Raw genomic sequence first — 20,025 nt, 5'->3', positions numbered from 1 at the left:
TAACCTTCTTTAGCGCCACGTCTGTTTACACTTGTGCCGCTGCAGTTTCAGGTCGTAAGGAAGATGGGGAGGATAACAGGGAGCATACGTTCATTTTGTTTTAGTATTTTAATACCAGCACTATTGTTTTTACTGGTGCTATCTTGTCTTCCTTTAGTATGCGGACATGGTCATGGTCACGAACACGATCATGCACACGGTCACGGGCATCATCATGAACCACCGTCATACAAATGGAGCAGAGAGGCGAACGCGGCATATCAGGCAGAAGAGCACAATCACTATCATGAAGAAACTATTGATAGACATGGGCATGGGCACGCGCATGGACATGGGCATGCGCATGGACATGGACACGGACACGCTCATGGACATGGGCATGCACATGATCATGGGCATCACCCAGAACCTGCAGCATATAAGTGGGGCAGAGAAGCAAATGAAGCGCACCAGGTAGTGGAAGAAATGCACGATCATATTCATGATGGACATCATGAAGAGAAAATTAGAACAAGTGATGACAAATGGAATGTATGGTTACAGGCTATTGGTGCAACACTAGCTATCAGCATTGCTCCATACCTGGTGTTGTTTCTTGTCCCATTGACAGGAACATCAGAACAGTCTTCCCTGTTAAAAGTGCTCCTGGCTTTTGCATCTGGGGGCCTGCTCGGTGATGCTTTTTTGCACCTCATTCCACATGCTCTCCTGGCAAAGGAAGAGCAAGGGGGAGGGCATTCTCACACTCACTCTCATTCCCATTCACATTCCCATGGTGAGGGCAACCATAGCCATGACAATAGTGTAGGTTTAGCTGTTCTTGGAGGGATCATGGCATTCCTGATTGTAGAGAAGTTTGTGCGAATATTCAAGGGGGAACACTCACACAGTCACTCTCATAATGTGGGGTCTAGGGTGGAAGTAGATGAAAAGGAAGATGAAGCAAAGAAAGAGGATGATGAAAAAAAGGAGACCAGTGATGGTATAAAGGGTGACTCTGAAGAAGAAAGCAAGAAAGACAAGGAAAACAAAGAGAAGGATGAAGACTCAAAAGAGAGTGAAGAAGAGAAAGATGTATCCAAAGATGGTGAACAAGAGGAAGATGTATCCAAGAAGGATAAAGAAGAAGAAAAAGAATCTAAGGAGGCCAAAGATATACTAGGTAAATGTTTATTAAGATAAACTAGAAAGTAAAATAGTATTTAAAAAGTGCACACCCATGCAATATAGTATTAGAAAATTAAATATTAATTTAGTAAATTAGGTAAATGCTCAGTTGTGTACATAGACGTGATATAGCATTAGAAAATTAATTATTAATTTTGTAAGTTATAATGTATCAACGTAATATATATGCAGATTTCTTGGCAGAAATAAAAAACAAAAAAGTTGCTAAAACAGATTTCGTAAGTAATGAAGTCGCGCTGGACAAATGGTACGCCATGTTTGTTACGATAGATGCCGACATCGAAGAAATGAAAGGATGATAAATTTATCTAACCTAACCTAACCTAACGTGTATTTAGTAAATCAGTACCTGTAATTTAAGGTCATCCGGATCGTCATTGTCGTCGTTGTTGTGACTGATGTTGGTGACCTGTTCAATCACTCTTTCTGATCGCAGGGTATATAGGTTTTTCATAGCTTGAAGGAATGCATGGATTTCAGCTCCATAGCATTCCTTCAAGAATAAATACCTTGTGAGGTACTGGCAGAAGTACCGAGGGCGTACACCAGGCCTCAGCTGGACCGGGAAGACAACACTTGACAAACGACAAAATGGCATCCCAATCCTATGCTAGCGACTTCGTTCGTTTGTATATTTGCTTGTAGCAAGGTATTTTTTATTTTTATTTCCACCAAGAAAATCGCATATTACTTTCATGTAATATAATTTACATACATATACCAAGGCTTTTTCCCCCTTACAAGGGAGGTAGCCAAAAAAGCAAAGGCATAAAACCATTCCCACCCATTCCATCCCTAAATACATTCCACTCCCCTCCACCCTCCCTCTTATCTTAGCACCTCCTGGATGACGAGTCATCCCTGCACCTTGCCCACTGCCCTGGGTCAGAGGCAGTGTTGCAAGTCACAGCACATCCACAGCAAGGCCGCTTCTTTAAATCGACGACCCCCCCCCCCTCTCCGTCCCCCATGCAAAAAAGGAGAAGACGGGGAGAAATCCCTTCGGGCTGCATCAAATTTTCCTCACACATACTACCTCACCCCCCATCCCCCCACCCATTCCACCTCATGCATCACAGCATCATCCATATACAACCATTCTCCATTCACCCCTATCTTCTGTCCTCTCCCGTCCTTCCTCAACAGACATTCCCCTCTTCCCCAAAGCCCCCTTCACCTCATCCATCCATCTCATCCTAGGACGTCCCCTCATGTTCACTCCCTCCACATCTGCCTTCCATACCTCTTTTACTAGTCTTTCTTCACTCATTCTCTCCATATGTCCAAACCATCCTAATACTCTTTCATCAACCCTATCTCCCAACTCCCTTTCCACTCCTGTTCTCCTCCTCACCTCCTCATTTCTCACTCTATCTAGCCTAGTAACACCTATCATACTTCTCAGACACCTCATCTCTAACACATTCAAACTCCTTCTCTCTTCCTCTCTTATGTTCCATGTTTCTGCCCAATACAGTGCTGTTGGCACAATCACTCCTTCATACAATATCCTCTTAGCATCCATTCCCAAATGTCTATTCCTCATTACACTTTTTAATCCACCAAGGCATTTACTCACTTCTCTCAATCTACATTCTACCTCCACCTTCACTCCACCTTTTCCTGCCACATTTGCACCCAAGTATCTAAAACAATCCACTTCCTCCAGTCGCTCTCCCTTAATGCTCACTTCCAGTCTGCTGCCACTTTCACCCCATGTACATCTCATCATCTTACTTTTACCCACATTTATCTTCAGCTTTGTTCTTTCACACACTCTCCCAAACTCTGTCATCAACTTCCACAATACCTCCTCCAATCCTGTTACAAGCACAGTGTCGTCCGCAAACAACAGCTGGCTCACCTCCCACTTTTCTCCATTTTCTTTTACCATCTCCAATCCCTGACCCACCACCCTTGCATTTACCTCTCGCACCACCCCATCCATGTACAAGTTGAACAGCCAGGGTGACATAACGCATCACTGATGAAGTCCCACCTTTACCTCGATCCACTCACTAATCCTGACACATGCTCTACTACTCTCGTAAAAACTCTTGACAGCTCCTAGAAGCTTTCCTCCTATCCCATATATCCACAAAACCTCCCACAATGCCTTCCTGTCTACCCTGTCGTAAGCCATTTCCAGATCCATAAAAGCCCAAAAAACATCCTTCCCCTTTCCTATAGCTTTCTCACATATGTCTTACCACAAAAATCTGATCTACACAACCTCTACCTGTCCTAAATCCACACTGTTCCTCACCAATTACTCCCTCTGTTCCTCTCCTAATCCTCCCAATCAAGATGCTCCCATAACCCTTCCCAACTACACTTAACAAGCTAATCCCTCTGAAACTACTACACTCACACTTGTCCCCTTTTTCCTTGTAAAGTGGAACTATACAGGCACTCCTCCAGTCCTCCGGCACCCTACCCTCTCTCCAGCAAACATTGAATAACCTGACCAGCCAGTCCACCATCACTGTACCTCCTTTTTTTAGACATTCTGCATGGCATCCATCCAGACCAGGTGCCTTACCTGCTCTCATCATCTTAACAACTGCCTTCACTTCATCCTTCCTTATTTCTCCTCCATTTTCCTCACTCATCACTGTCATTTTCTTAGCATTTCCCACTGCAACTATCTTTCCCTCCCTATCCTCCTTCACATTTAGCGACTCCCTAAAATACTCTGCTCATCTTCCCCTTACTGCCTTCTCTTCCATTATCATCTCTCCATCTGCACCTTTTACCTTTTCTTCTCTACTTGATTCACCTCCTCTTCCTCTCTTAATTTCTTTCCAAAACATCTTTTTATTACTTTCAAAATTCTCTGTCATACTCTTATCCCATTTCACATCTGCTCTCCTCTTTGCCTCCTTAACCTTGTGCTTTACTTCTCTTTTCTTTTCTTTGTACCTCTGATATGACTTCCTCGTCCTATTTTCTAATGCTATATCATGTCCATGTACACAACTGAACAAATACCGTAAATTATAATACATTAATGTAACATACATTTTTCTTAGTGGAAACCAACGATAGAAATACATCAATGTAATAGATATTTTTCTTGGTGGAAATCAATATAAAAAAAAAAAACATTGCTAAAAGATATGCAGAAACAAAGTTGTGTAGAGTCCTTTAGACGCCATCTTTATTTTGACAGATTCGAAGGTTGGAGACGGTGTGATGACCTGTAGAATTACAGGTACCGTATTACTAAATGTAGGTTAGATTAGGTAGGCAGGTTAGGTTGGGTTAGAATAGACAAATATAGCATACTTTAATTTCGTAGACTTTCGCCTCAAAGATGGCGTCTCTAGTAGTAAAAGTGGCTATATTTGTTTATTGCTTTTAGCAACTCTTTTTATTATTGATTTCCACTAAGAATAGTGTATATTACAGGTAACTCGATTTACGCGAGATATAGGTTCCTAGAGACGTCGCGTATATCAAAATCGCGTAAATCAAATTAATTTTTGCCATAAGATTTGATCCATAAAAGTTGCAATGTTTGTACAAAAAACACATCTTATTTGGCTAATAAACGTACAGTAAATACTGTAAAATACTAATAATATCTAATTCTAAACCTTCTAATGTATTTATAAAAGAGAAAAACAATTGTACACTGTACTACTTACGTAGTTCTACCACTCATCACTTATACCACAACAGTCACTCACTACGCTCACTGTCCAATTGTTCTGGCACATCCACGTCCACCTGCACTTCCACAGCTGCAGGGTCATCCACATCCTCTTCTGTCATGTCTTTTTGCACTGGTGCTTTTTTGAAGAATTGCAACACGGTGGTCTGGCGCTGTTTCTTTTGAAATTCTGTAGGCATCTGTGTGTAGCAGAACACTGCATCCATGACTTTTCTTCTAACTGTGCTGCTACGTTCCACATTGGGGTCCATGTTTTCAAATTTGTCAATAGAGTCCTTAAGTTGTGCCAGCGCTTCACTAAGTCCCTTCCCCGCAGGGCCGCTGGTGCTTGCAGAAGACGATGAAGGACGTTTTGGGGCCATGATGATAGGCTGGTAGTACAGTATAATAGTATGCTGATATGAGGAGGTCTGTTCTCGTTGTTAGTAGCAGAGCGAAAGAGGCCTGTAAGCCAGTAAACAATGAATGAGGAGTGGGAAGGCCCGCCACCTGTCGGCCGGCCGCGGAACTCTCTGGCGGACAGTTTGAAAATGCGGTTGGGCCAAATCGCGTCTTAGCAAATAAATAGCGTAAATTAAACTAATTCTAATATTTTTTAGGTCGCGTTATAACAAATTTGCGCACATCAAAGACGCGTAAATCAAGTTACCTGTACATTGATGTATTATAATATACAAAATTATTTACTTTTATATTACTGCGAGTGTATCGCATAGGTGTGCACTTCTAAAAATTTACCAAATACAGGCAGTGCATTACTAAATGCAGGTTAGGTTAGAATAGATGAATTTGTCATACTTTGATTATTTTTACCACATCTATCAAAACAAAGATGGCATCTTAAGCAATTGCCATGGCTCCATTCTATTGTATCACTTTTCTCAACTTTTTCTGGTATTGATTTCTGCCAAGAAAAATTTATATTACATTACATATTATAATTTATAAGATTGATATTTAATTTTCTAATGCTATATCACGTAGGTTTGCACTTCTAAAAATTTAACAGTAACAGTTTATTTCTATGCTTACATCTTGGATGGTTATCCTTTAGATAAGTCACATTTACACAAGTGCAAATATTTACATTTCTAAAAGATCTAGATACTATTTTGTCATTGAGCCATGAATTTCAATACTAAGAAATATGAAATTCCAGAATCACACAAACATGGATATTTAACATAAAACTTATGTTGCCCTCTAGCTCCTGACCTAATATAACCCAACCTAACTACATACATATACCAAAGGCTTTTTCCCCCTACATGGGGGGGTAGCCAAAACGAAAAAGGCATAGAAACCACCCCCACCCATTCCATTTCCTATATATTCCACACCTTTCCACCCTCCTCCCTCCCTCCCATCTTGGCACCTCCTGGATGACGGGTCATCCCTGCATCCTGTCCACTGCCCTGGGTCAGAGACAGTGTCACAAGACACAGCACATCCACAGCAAAGCCGCTTCATAAATTCGGCAACCCCCCCTCTCCGTCCCCCCATGCAGAAAAGGATAAGACAGGGAAAAATCCCTTCGGGCTGCGTCAATTTTTTCTCGTACATACTTCCTCACCCCCCATCCCCCACCCACTCCCCATCATGCATCACAGCATCATCCATGCACAACCCCTCTCCATTCACCCCTATCTTCTGTCCTCTCCTGTCCTTCCTCCACACATTCCTCTCTTTTGTAAAGCCCCTTTCACCCCATCCATCCATCTCATCCTAGGACGACCCCTCATATTCACTCCTTCCACCTCTGCCTTCCACACTTCTTTTACTAATCTTTCTTCACTCATTCTTTCCATGTGTCCAAACCATCCTAATTGTCCAAACCAACCTAACTGTTCTATAAAAAAATAGATCTTTCTAATGCAAGAAAGAAGTGAAAAATGTGTTTCCATTATACTGGAATAGAACCAAAAATGCAAAGTACTGGAAATGGGTAATAGCTGCAAAAGATCATCATTAAGCTATATCTTGGGAAGTGAACCCATTACAAAGGCAAAAGAAGAATGATTTGGGAGTGTTCATATGACAACCTGACAGACATATCAGGAGGATTGTGAAAGACTGCTGCAGAAAATTAAAATGGCTTTTTCACTAATATATTGATGGAGAGATGATGAGAAAACTCGTAGAAACCTTGATCTGTCCAAAATTAGGATGTGCATCATTGGTATGGTCTCCATACAGAGAGAAAATTATAAGCAAGATTGAGAGAATACAAAGGGCAGCAACCAAATCAGTTCCCATCATGGCAGATAAACCATACAAGGAGAGACTAAAAGCACTTGGTCTGCTGATTTTGAAGGATTGAAGGTAAAGAGGTGATATGATTAAGAAATTCAGGTTGCTAAAGGGGATAGACTACATTGATAGAAGGGATCTCTTGATTAGGGATAGTAGGGCTTCACAAGGTCATGAGAACAAGTTAAAAGACTGTCTAAATGATATGAAGAAGTAGTTTTCCTTATGGATGCATAAATACTTGGAATAGCATAGGAGAGATGTAGCTGAATGTGTAATAATACATTAATTCTTCTAGACTTCATCTACAGCAGTCTACAGTAAATATGATATAATTGTTAATGCAGGATATGAACCAAGTTAGAACCATACATGAGTTATGATAAATTGGAGAGTAGGACCAAACAAGTTTTGCTCATTTCCTGTATACTGGTACTACAATTAGGTAAATACAAGAGTTTTTATCAATAAATAATCTTCATAAATTGTTTATTGTAGAATTTGGTTCAATTCATGTTTTGTGCAAAACAAAAAAGGTAAGTCCTAACATCATCCTTCACTGATAACACAAGAGATAAGGCTGCAAGAGGATACCTACTTGCTGCAAGAAGACCCATACAAAATTTACTCATGGGCAGCCAACAACATGCCCTTTAATAGAAAAAAAAAATGTATGGCAGCAACTACACCATCACAAAAAATACTACTACTGGGACCATCCAAGGTCCCATAAGAGTAAAGATAAGCTTCCATGATTTAAGAGTGACAGTAATGACAGCAACTTCAGTCAACACATACATGTAAAGAAAGTAAATTCTGAAAGGGACCTAGGAGTAATCATCACCAAAGACATGTCGCCAGATAAACGTATAAATAAAATAGTCAGAGAAATATACAATTTGTTGAGATCAATAAAGGTGGCCTTTAAATATCTGGATAAGGAAATGATCAAGAAAATATTACAAACACTGATAAGGCCAAAACTGGAATATGCAGCGCTGATATGGTCACCCAGTACAAAAAAGAATATAAGAAAATTAGAAAGAATACAAAGAGCAATGACAAAGATGGTCCCAACACTTTCAAACCTGACATATGAACAAAGACTGGCCAAACTGGAATTGCCAACCCTGGAACAAAGAAGAGAACGAGGGGACCTACTAACCATCTACAGAATTATGAAAGGAAAATAATGCCTTGATAGAGAGGACTTATTAAAGTGGGACAGAGGAAAAACAAGAGGACATGCAATGAAAAAAAGGATAACTACAGAAGAGACCTGAAAAAGAACAGCTTCCCACACAGAGTAATAGATATATGGAACAAATTGGATGAAGAAATAGTGTGTGCAAACACAATACAAGAATTTAAGAACAAACTTGATCTTGCGAGATACAAAAACTGGTCACCACGATCATGGCTCCCCTTCCTGTGTAATACAACTAGATAAATACACTGCATCACAAAGGCTGCAAGAGGACATGGGCTGGATCCTGAGGACTTTCAGCACCAGAGAGGAGGAATATCTCATAACTATGGAGGAGCTTGGTGTTGTCAAAACTTGAGTATTGTTGTCACCTGTCTAACTCAGCAGTTGTTGGAGAGATAGAGGTACTTGAATCCATACAGAAAAGTTTCACCAGTAAGATTAATTCCATGGCTGGTGAAAACTACTGGGAATGCCTGAAGCACCTGAGGCTCTACTTTTTCCAAAGAAGAAGAGAAGAGTAGCAGATCATGTACACCTGGCAAATTCTGGAAAGACTGGTACCCAATATTGGCATCAACACAAACCCTAGCAGTACATGGGGAAGGTCCTGCTATATCAAAGGCCTGAAAATGAAATGCCAGAGCCTAAAAATACTCAGGGTTAGTATTATTAGCAGGTCTGGGCCTAAGCTCTTCAACAGACTTCCATAAAGTCAGATATGTCAGACTGCATTGTAGAATTATTTAAGAAATACCTGGATAATTTCCTGCAAAAGATAGAAAACACACCTGGAATATGCATCAGTAGTATGATCCTTTTTTATACCTCCCTTGTAAGGGGGAAAAAGACATTGGTATGTACTATGGTCCCCACACCGAGTGAAGGATATAAGCAAGATTGACAAAATACAAAGGGCACCAACCAAATTGGTCCCCAGCCTGGCAGATAAACCATACGAGGAGAGACTAAAAACAATGGGTCTGCCAACTTTGAAAGATCAAAGAGAAAGGGGTGACATGGTTACAGTATTCAGGTCACTAAAGGTGATGGATTGCATTGATAGAAGAGATCTAATTAAAGATGGGAGGGCTTTAAGAGGTCATGGAAGTCAATTAAGAAAGACCACGTGTCAAAAGGTTGTAAAGAAATAGTTTTCCATATAGATGTATAAATATATGGAATAGCTTAGGTGATATAGCCTAAGTTCAAATCTAAATATGATAATTGGAAATCAGAGATATAGATTAAATTGGAGCCATGCAAGAATTTGAGTTTAGGTATGTCAGAAAATTAGAGAATAGGAGATGGGACCCAACAAACATTGCTCCTTTCCTGTATGCTACAATTAGGTAAATATACACACACACAGTAAAGGATATAAGCAAGATCAAGTGAATAAAAAGGGCACCAACCAAACTGGTCCCCAGCCTGGCAGATAAACCATATGAGGAGATAATAAATGGACAGGGTCTGCCAACTTTGATAGATTGAAGTGAAAGGGGTGATGTAATTACAATGTCACAAAGGGGATAGAGTACATAGACAAAAGAGATCTCTTGATCAAAGATAGGAGGGCTTTAAGAGGTCATGGGTACAAATTAAGGAAGACAACATTTCTAAAGGATGTGAAGAAATAGTTTTCCATATACATACATACATCAAAGGCTTTTTCCCCCTTACACGGGGGGTAGCCAAAAAGAAAAAGGCATAGAAATCACTCCCACCCATTTCATTTCCCATATATTCCACTCCCCTCCACCCTCCCTCCTATCTTGGCACCTCCTGGATAACGGGTCATCCCTGCATCCTGTCCACTGCCCTGGGTCAGAAGCAGTGTCGCAAGACACAGCACATCCACAACAAGGCTGCTTCATAAATTCGGCAACCCCCCTCTCCGTCCCCTCATGCAGGAAAGGAGAAGACGGGGAGAAATCCCTTCGGGCTGCGTCAAATTTTTTCTCATACATACTTCCTCACCCCCCATCCCCCACCCACTCCCCCTCATGCATCACAGCCTCATCTATACACAACCCTTATCCATTCACCCCTATCTTCTGTCCTCTCCCGTTCTTCCTCTACAGACATTCCTCTCTTTTGTAAAGCCCCTTTCACCCCATCCATCCATCTCATCCTAGGACGCCTCCTCATATTCACTCCTTCCACCTCTGCCTTCCACACTTCTTTTACTAATCTTTCTTCACTCATTCTTTCCATGTGTCCAAACCATCCTAATACTCTTTCATCAACCCTATCTCCCAGCTCCCTTTCCACCCAGGTTCTCCTCACCTCCTCATTTCTCACTCTATCCAGCCTAGTAACCCCTATCATACTTCTCAGACATTTCATCTCGAACACATTCAAATTCCTTCTCTCTTCCTCTCTCATGTTCCATGTTTCTGCTCCATACATTGCTGTTGGCACAATCACTCCTTCATATAACCTCCTCTTAGCATCCATTCCCAGATGTCTATTTCTCATTACACTTTTTAATCCATCAAGGCATTTACTCGCTTCTCTCAATCTACATTCTACCTCCACCCCCACTCCTCCCTTTCCTGTCACATTCACACCCAAGTATCTGAAACTATCCACTTCCTCCAGTTTCTCACCCTTAATGCTCACTTCCAGCCTACTGTCATTCTCTCCCCTTGTACATCTCATCACCTTACTTTTGCCCACATTTATCTCCAACTTCCTTCTTTCACACACCTTCTCAAACTGTCACTAACTTCCTCAATCCCTCCTCTGATCCTGCTACAAGTGCAGTGTCGTCAGCAAACAACAGCTGGCTCACCTTCCACTTTTCTCCATTTTCTTTAATCATCTCCAACCCCTGACCCACTACCCTTGCATTCACCTCTCCCACCACCCCATCCATGTAAAGATTGAATAGCCAGGGCGACATAACACACCCCTGACGAAGTCCCACCTTTACCTCAGACCATTCACTCTCTCCATTTCTAATCCTAACACAAGCTCTACTACTCTCATAAAAACTCTTGACTGCTCTTAACAGCTTTCCTCCTATCCCATATATCTGCAGTACCTCCCATGGTGCCTTCCTGTCTACCCTGTCTTAAGCCTTTTCCAGATCCTTACCTTTTCCTATAGCTTTCTCACATATCTGTCTTACCACAAAAATCTGATCTACACATCCCCTACCTGTCCTAAACCCACACTGTTCCTCACCAATTACTCCCTCTGTTCCTCTCCTAATCCTCTCAATCAAGACCCTCCCATAAGCCTTCCCAACTATACTCAACAAGCTGATCCCTCTGATCCATATAGGTGCATAAATACTTGGAATAGCTTAGAAGGTGGTGTAGCCCAAGTTCAGATCTAAATATGATAATTGGAAATCAAGGCTGTAGATTGAGTTGGAACTCTACATGAATTTGAGGATAGGTATGATAAATTGGAGAGGAGAGATGGGACCCAGTGACCATTGCTCCTTTCCTGTACACTACAATTAGGTAAGTATGCACACACATGCATTCATACACATCCATAAGTGGTACTCTAATTCTCCTGGGCAAGGAGTTGTGTATGTGTGTAAGGTGACATCATTACCCATAGATGAGACAATATATAAACTCTAATTATCTCTTATCTGGGGTTGTAATGGCTATGGATCATGAATCCAACATGTGATCCTAGACCAGGGTGAATCATGCATGATTTAAGCTAGGTTTGATAAGTTGCAGAGTAAGGTGGTACCCCAAGAGTGTTGCTCCTTTACTGTATATTACATTTAGGTAATTGTACATGAACACACACATGCATACTTAACAAATTGGAACTATGCTTGACTTTGAGTTTAAGCTATGATCAATTGGATAGCAAGAGACAGGATCCTGCTAGTGTTGCTTCTTTCCTGTACACTACAATAGGTAAAGACACATAAATGAAGAGGTGAAAAATAAAATAAACAGAAACCCTATTTCATCCAAGACTGGAATATGTCAGTGGTATGGTCCCCACACAATGGAAGTTATAACAAAATAGATATAATACAAAGGGCACACACACACATATATAAATATATATATATGATATATATATATATATATATATCATATATATATGATATATATTATATATATATTATATATATATATATATATATATATATATATATATATATAAACACTTTCAGCTATTTGAAAACTACTTCCAGCAGTAAAGGTGTGCTCATGAGTGTAATTACCTTCATCTAATTAGTAGACCACATGTGAGAGAAACCACAAGTGTGTACAGTACTGCACCTAACTTTTCTGGGATCTGTGTATCCACATTAAGTCTATATTTTAGGTTGATCAAACCAATCTATACCATGGTTAACAACTGTAATCTATATACCAAGGGCTTTTTCCCCCATACAAGGGAGGTAGCCAAACCAAAAGGCAAGTACCCACTCCCACCTACTCCACTCCCATCCACCACCCTTTCTTCCCTCTCATCTTAGCTCCTCATGGATGACAGGTCATCCCTGTAACCCACCCACTGCCCATCAGTAATATAAAAAGATGTATTGTTATCTGATAAGAACTAAGCTTCATGGTTCTTAAACCCTTATCAGTTTCCCTATATCTTGTTACATATGTGGACCATGATTGGTGGAAAAATGCTTGATAACCTGTCAGGTTTTTGTTTTGAAAATCTTTATGGCATTGCCCTGAAAGTCTTCTTATGATGTTATCACAATTTATAAGATATTCCCTGACTGACTTTGCAATAGGAAATAACATTGGTTTGGTGCTGCTTAAGGCACCACTCAGCATTTCTTCTTCTTTTCTTCTTCTTCTTCTTAAAAACAGTGTAATTATTTGTGCAATCCTCCTGTATGAGGTGTTGACTGCATATAACTTGAGCAGTGATATCTATAAGAACCTGAGTTGTATCTTTCCTTTATAATCAGGGACTAAGCTCCACTCAAAAGAGAATGCTGATCTTTTTACATTATCATTATTTGTCTTTTCTACTACCCTCTGCAACTGTGTCCCTTACCACTTCTGTGCTTCCATGTCTTCACCCCTATATTATCCCCAAGGATAGAAACACTGATTATAACAGGTGAAATGCCAAACACTGATATTTTACAAATTACCACTGTATTTATTAAATAGGCACTTGCCAATTGTGGTCCTGTGGGATGGATGTCAGAATAGTCTCCCTACTGCCCATTGTCAGAACCCATACATTCTTTAAGGTCCCAGTCACACTGACGTCTTATGGCCAGTTCCCAACCACCTGCAACCTTGTAAACCTGTATAAAGAGTTTTTGGGTGCAGCACCAACTACCTCCTTATGACCAAATTTGTCATAAAGAGGCTTCCATTACTGCACTGCAAACCCCCTGGCACCAGATTTTGAGGTTGCAGGTGATCAGGATCTGATCAAGTGGTCAATCCGTATGTATAGTCTCAAGGAGACTACAGTCTTTATGCAAGGCCCAATGTCACTTTCTGCCATCCTTTAGTGTATTCCCTCTGTCTTTTCAGTTATCATGTGTACCTCCACCAATACTACTACTATTACTACTGTTGCTGCTGCTGTCATATTTTTCTTCTGTATAATGTACTAAATATATCTAAACTTTTTTCAGATGTAGAAGTGGTCAATGACATCAAGGTTGCTGGCTACTTGAACTTGGCTGCTGACTTTACACACAACCTGACTGATGGGTTAGCAATTGGGGCCTCCTTTCTGGCTGGTAAAAGTGTTGGCATTGTCACCACCATTACCATTTTTCTTCACGAGATTCCCCATGAAATTGGAGATTTTGCTATACTTATTCAGTCAGGCTGTAGCAGAAGCAAGGTATTCTAGAAGCTGTTTGCCCAGAGGAAGCATGTGATATAACAAAGTTACCGATAGTTGCAATACTGAGTGACATAAGTGTGAAACATGTCTCAATAGAGAGCACTTGGTGATAAATCTTTTTTGAAACAAGTCAGTGTAGAGAAGAGGGTAATTGAGTTCAAATGAACATTTCTGATATTTTACTTCTTTTGTTTGTTAGGCAATGAAGCTACAGCTGATAACTGCCCTTGGTGCCCTGACTGGAACATTCATCTCACTAATAGCTGATGGAGCAGGTCAGTGCCATATTTTATGTCATAGTTCATATTATTATTATTATTATTTTATGGTGGACTGGCTGGTGAGGTTATTTAATGATTGTTTAAGAGAGGGTAGAGTGCCGGAGGACTGGAGGAGTGCCTGTATAGTTCCACTTTACAAGGGAAAGGGGGACAAGTGTGAGTGTAGTAGTTACAGAGGGATCAGCTTGTTGAGTGTAGTTGGGAAGGCTTATGGGAGGATCTTGATTGAGAGGATTAGGAGAGGAACAGAGGGAGTAATTGGTGAGGAACAGTGTGGGTTTAGGACAGGTAGGGGTTGTGTTGATCAGATTTTTGTGGTAAGACAGATATGTGGGAAAGCTATAGGATAAGGTAAGGATGTTTTTTGGGTTTTTATGAATCTGGAAAAGGCTTACGACAGGGTAGACAGGAAGGCACCATGGGAGGTACTGCAGATATATGGGATAGGAGGAAAGCTGTTAAGAGCAGTCAAGAATTTTACGAGAGTAGTAGAGCTTGTGTTAGGATTAGAAATGGAGAGAGTGAATGGTCTGAGGTAAAGGTGGGACTTCGTCAAGGGTGTGTTATGTCGCCCTGGCTATTCAATCTTTACATGGATGGGGTGGTGGGAGAGGTGAATGCAAGGGTAGTGGGTCAGGGGTTGGAGATGATTAAAGAAAATGGAGAAAAGTAGAAGGTGAGCCAGCTGTTGTTTGCTGACGACACTGCACTTGTAGCAGGATCAGAGGAGGGATTGAGGAAGTTAGTGACAGTTTGAGAAGGTGTGTGAAAGAAGGAAGTTGGAGATAAATGTGGGCAAAAGTAAGGTGATGAGATGTACAAGGGGAGAGAATGACAGTAGGCTGGAAGTGAGCATTAAGGGTGAAAGACTGGATGAAGTGGATAGTTTTAGGTACTTGGGTGAATGTGACAGGAAAGGGAGGAGTGGGGGTGGAGGTAGAATGTAGATTGAGAGAAGCGAGTAAATGCCTTGGTGGATTGAAAAATGTAGTGAGAAAGACATCTGGGAATGGATGCTAAGAGGAGGTTATACAAAGGAGTGATTGTGCCAACAGCATTGTACGGGGCAGAAACATAATATGCATAATATGTCGTCAACATACCTGTACCAAACTGCATTAATTGGAAGAATGTTTGGTAATAACTCTTTCAAAAAACTCCATATACAAATTGCTAAGAATTGGAGACAGACAGTCCCCATGGCCATACCAAATGTTTGAGTATAAAAGTTTCCATTAAATTCAAAATTTGAGTCTATTACACATAATTTGATTAAACTAATAATAGTATGAGCAGGGAGTGTAAAGTCATGTTTCTTTAATTCTTTTTCTAGAAATCCTAACATATTATGCATTTGGCCTAATGATCAATATTTGGATACTTTTTTGTCAGATTTAAATAATTTGGTGCATTCCATTAAATTCACAGTAGAGGTTGAAGAAAATAATATGTTACCATTTTTAGATGTAAATATTTACCGATGTGGAAGATACTTTAAATTTGACGTTTACAGGAAGCCGACCAATGTCCTCTCGTACATTCATTTTTACTCGTATCACAGTAAAAAATCCAAGCTGTCAGTTTTTTCTTCAATGTTCCTGAGAGCTTATAGAATTTGTTCCCCTGAGTTCTTGGATCAAGAAATACAATTCATCTATGACATTGGAGAAAATTTAAAATATCCAAAACATCTTATTGATAAAACAAAAATCAAAGCTAGGAAATGTTTTCTTAATACGTTGCAGGTCAAACCATTTAATTATAAAAATATGCTAACAATTCCGTACCACGAAAATTTAATCCATCTTCGTAGCATTTTTGAAAAATTTGGTATCCAGATAGTATTCAAAAATAATAACAACATTAAGAGTCTGTTAATTAAAAATTCCCCAAGAAGTAAAGAAGGATGTATTTATAATATACCATGTAAAAATTGTGATTTTATTTATATAGGCCAAACAGGCAAAGGCTTAGAAAAAAGAATAGGCCAACATAAATATAGTATTAGAACGGGGCAAGTGTCCAGTGGATTATTTGTCCACCAAAGGGATTATGGTCATAATATTGACTGGGGAAATTCTAAAATAATTACTTCTTGTAATAATATTATAGAAAGAAATATTATTGAATCTTGTTTTATAAAAAGAAATTTTGGAAATAACATGAACTTGAGTTTGGGTTTATTTAAATTGGACAATTTTATTATTGACAAAATTGTGTGTGATAAAATGTAACATGGGACCTCTCCGAGTATCCTTGTCTTCTTATGTATTTATTGTTTCTTTCTGTATTGCTTTTTTGTACCTTTGAAAATGTCTAAATAGACGAAAACGTTCGGTATCTGTTTTTTCAATTTCCCGGTGGTTTCTGCAAAAATATATATATATACACATATACACACATACATATACACACACATACACATACAGATATTTACATATATACCTATGTGTGCACCAAAGGCCTCTCCCCCTTATAAGGGATGTAGCCGGCCAAGACGCACACACCCAATCCCACCCACTCCACTCCCATTGTTTCCCTCTCATCTCAGGTGAAGAGTCATCCCTGTCTCCTGCCCACTGCACAGGTCAGAAGCAATGCAGCAAGATAGAGCACATCAATAACAGGGCCAGCTACAGTGATCCTTTGTCCCCTCATGTGGAAAATAAAGAAAATGGACTGTGTCAAAATATCATCCATACACTACTGTTCTCCACTCATGCATATCCACTGCCTTCTCCCTTCCTTGCTCAACAGACATTCCCTTCTTGCTCTAAGCCCCATTCACCCCATCCATTCATCGTATTTTTGGTCATCCCTTCAAGTTCACTCCATTCCACATTGTTTTTTGTTAATTTTTCTTCACTTGTTCTATCCATGTGCCCAAACCATCCCAATTTTTTTTTACCATCCATAGCTATCAGCTCCTTTTCTATCCCTGCTCTCAGTCTTACCTTGTTTCTCATTCTATCCAACCTTGCAACCCCCACACTCATACAACAGTATTTTTTTCCCCAGAGAAACCTGTGGGAGGTCCACAGGATTGTTGTTGGCTGTCATGAACTGTGGGTTTCTGGATAGAGAAACTCAAGACAACAATTGCCTGATTAAAAATCATTATCACTTGTCAGGTGCCTCCTTTGCAGACATATTTGTGTTGACATCTCACTAGAGAGCACTAGAAAGAATGTTGCAATTTATTTACAATTTATTTACACACCCTTTCTATTGTTTTTCAGATGAGGGCAGCATTGCCTGGATCCTTCCATTCACAGCAGGTGGCTTTATCTACATAGCTACAGTCTCAGTCATTCCAGAACTTTTAGAAAACTCAGGGATATTGCAGTCTGTAAAGGAAATTGTTGCTCTTCTAGCAGGAGTGGGCCTAATGATGGGTATTGCACATCTAGAGGAAGCAGGACACACTTTATAGGCATAGGTCTTGTTTCTGTCCACATATTGAAGTATTCAGGTCTTTAAAGGGGACTGGATATAAGAAAACGGTCTCTGACAGATTGTACAAGTGGCTATTCCCCTTTTTGTTGTGACAAAATGAATGTATTGTTGCTTACAATTAGCCTCTATAGCTAATTATTTTTTTATAAGAAGTATGTGAGGGCTGTGTTTTCTTTTTTACAAAGAACCATGGAGACTGCCCTGCCATCCACTAATAATTTCTGCAGTGTGCTACTTATTACCAGTATGGTTATGGTGTCAGAATTTAGTACATTCTTTAATAGGCAAGAATGTTATGGTAGCTATAGTTAAAGGGTGAATCTCAGTCTGGAGTCATCCGTGCAATGCAGAGGAATGGGATTTTTTTCACTACTTTTTTACCAATTGAAATAATGGGTACATTTTACAATCAAATTAACACTAAGGATTGAATTATTATTGAATGAATGTTTGGGTCAAAACCATGCTAACAATTAATTACCACAAAGGAGAAACAAAACAAAACAATTTTGATAGGCAGCCTGGGTTTCCAAAGATTCGCAACCCCAATTGGCTGCATCTACCCTAATTATGACCATTAAGTCCTTAGTGTGTAGTCTTTTGATAACATGGCTGTATTTGTATGTACAAGGAAATTCAAAAGGGCATAGATATATATTATAGCACAAGTGTTTATCTTTATTCACAAAACCCATAATATTCTGATGCACCTCCTGTCATGTACTTCAAGCTTTAGTGTTCATAATACTCAAAAACATTGCAAGTTTTATGGAAGTAGCACTGCTTGATTTGTTTATCATGTGTTCTTGACCTTGGGGTTCTTCACATTCCTGAATTTCCTTTGCACCAATGTTTAGTAAAATTACATAAATTTGATGGACAGTTAACATATCAGCACAATTATTTAGAGCAAGATTTGCTAGTGTGTTCCATAGACAGAAGGACTTTCTACTTTTTTTTTTCTTTCTTTTCTTTTCTTTTTTTCCTTCTTTCTTCAATCATCCAGTCACCTGTTACTTTTAAAGTGAGGTGTTTAGAACTAGATTACTAATTTTTATTATTCTGATACCAATAATGTTGTTAAATGTCTTTGGAGTATGGTTAGGGTATGGCCAGAATATCATTATTGTGAGAGTTTGTGGTTAAGAAGTTGTTATAAGAAGGCCCAGAGGGTCAGGATGTTCCAACCTGTGATATATTAGGGTGGCACTACTTACACACTGCTTCATATCTGGCCAATTCTTGTCAAATGTTTTAAATTTGAAAAACTAGAAGACTGTTTTCATTATTCTAGATCTCCCTAAGAATATTTTGACAATGTCTAACATTTGTATAGGTTTCACTTCTCTTAGTTTCTTATTCAGCTTCTCAGTATATGATGCAAAGGATTTTAGAAAAGAAAGATTGTAACCAAAGTGTTTTCTACTCAAACTCACAACAGTTGATGAGAATCAACCCAGTGTGAAGCAGCCTTTAATCCCATGGCTTTGCCAGGTATAGTACATTACATGTGAGAGCAGAACCATCCCGAGTTTAACTAATCCTTTTTGCAATCAAGTTCAAACTATATCAGGAAGGAGGAGTGAAAGTTAACTCCAAGTATACAGTTATCTGTCAGTGATTTAATTTTAAGGCTCTACAACTCTTCACCTCCTCTTCCTGTTGAGAAGAGCAAAGCAGGATCTCAAAGGGATACTTTGAGTACTGCTGTCCCAACACCACACAGTGCTCCTCATGACCTGCCACCACCTGGGAGTTGCCAAAAGTTAAGGCATTGACCAAGATTAACAGTATGTTCAGTCACTGTTTTGCCCACTATTAGTAAATTCTTTTTCTACCAACAAACAACCATAAGTCCTTCATTGAGGGGCATGACAGTGAGGGCAGGAGAGAGATCTGTTGAAGTCCTTAGTCACAACTCGCACTGTAGGTGATGTAGGCTCAGTGGTTGCCTTATTTAAGGACTGGAAGAAGTACAGCTCGGCAGTAGCCTACATGACTCAGCCCTATTTAGGGACCACCTTGCTCACCCCACATAGGGAAAGGGCCAGAAAAGGCGCCTTAAACATAGCCTCCCCAAACCTAATCAGGGTGGGGAACTGCCCTTAGCATGGTTGCCCATAATGCAGTAAAGATATTGA

General features: G+C 39.8%; 1 protein-coding gene across 1 annotated transcript; it reads left to right on the top strand.

Moving 5' to 3' along the window:
* Positions 1–18: 18 nt before the first annotated feature.
* On the top strand, positions 19–19,409 carry Catsup (zinc transporter catecholamines up). Its single transcript, XM_076208208.1, has 4 exons — positions 19–1,162; positions 13,930–14,144; positions 14,347–14,422; positions 17,668–19,409. Exons 1-4 carry the CDS (start codon positions 64–66, stop codon positions 17,859–17,861), a joined length of 1,584 nt encoding a protein of 527 aa, XP_076064323.1. The 5' UTR covers positions 19–63; the 3' UTR covers positions 17,862–19,409.
* Positions 19,410–20,025: the final 616 nt, after the last annotated feature.

The sequence above is a fragment of the Oratosquilla oratoria genome, chromosome 24 (assembly GCF_046742065.1).
Source record: "Oratosquilla oratoria isolate Oo_2021 chromosome 24, ASM4674206v1, whole genome shotgun sequence".
Lineage (NCBI taxonomy): Eukaryota > Metazoa > Arthropoda > Malacostraca > Stomatopoda > Squillidae > Oratosquilla > Oratosquilla oratoria.
This window is presented reverse-complemented; position numbering and strand designations above follow the sequence as displayed.

Coding starts and splice junctions, on each gene's coding strand:
- Catsup (XM_076208208.1), top strand. CDS start 64: ATGGGGAGGATAACAGGGAGCATACGTTCATTTTGTTTTAGTATTTTA. Junction 14,145..14,346: donor CAGGCTGTAGCAGAAGCAAG/GTATTCTAGAAG, acceptor TTTGTTTGTTAG/GCAATGAAGCTACAGCTGAT. Junction 14,423..17,667: donor ACTAATAGCTGATGGAGCAG/GTCAGTGCCATA, acceptor ATTGTTTTTCAG/ATGAGGGCAGCATTGCCTGG.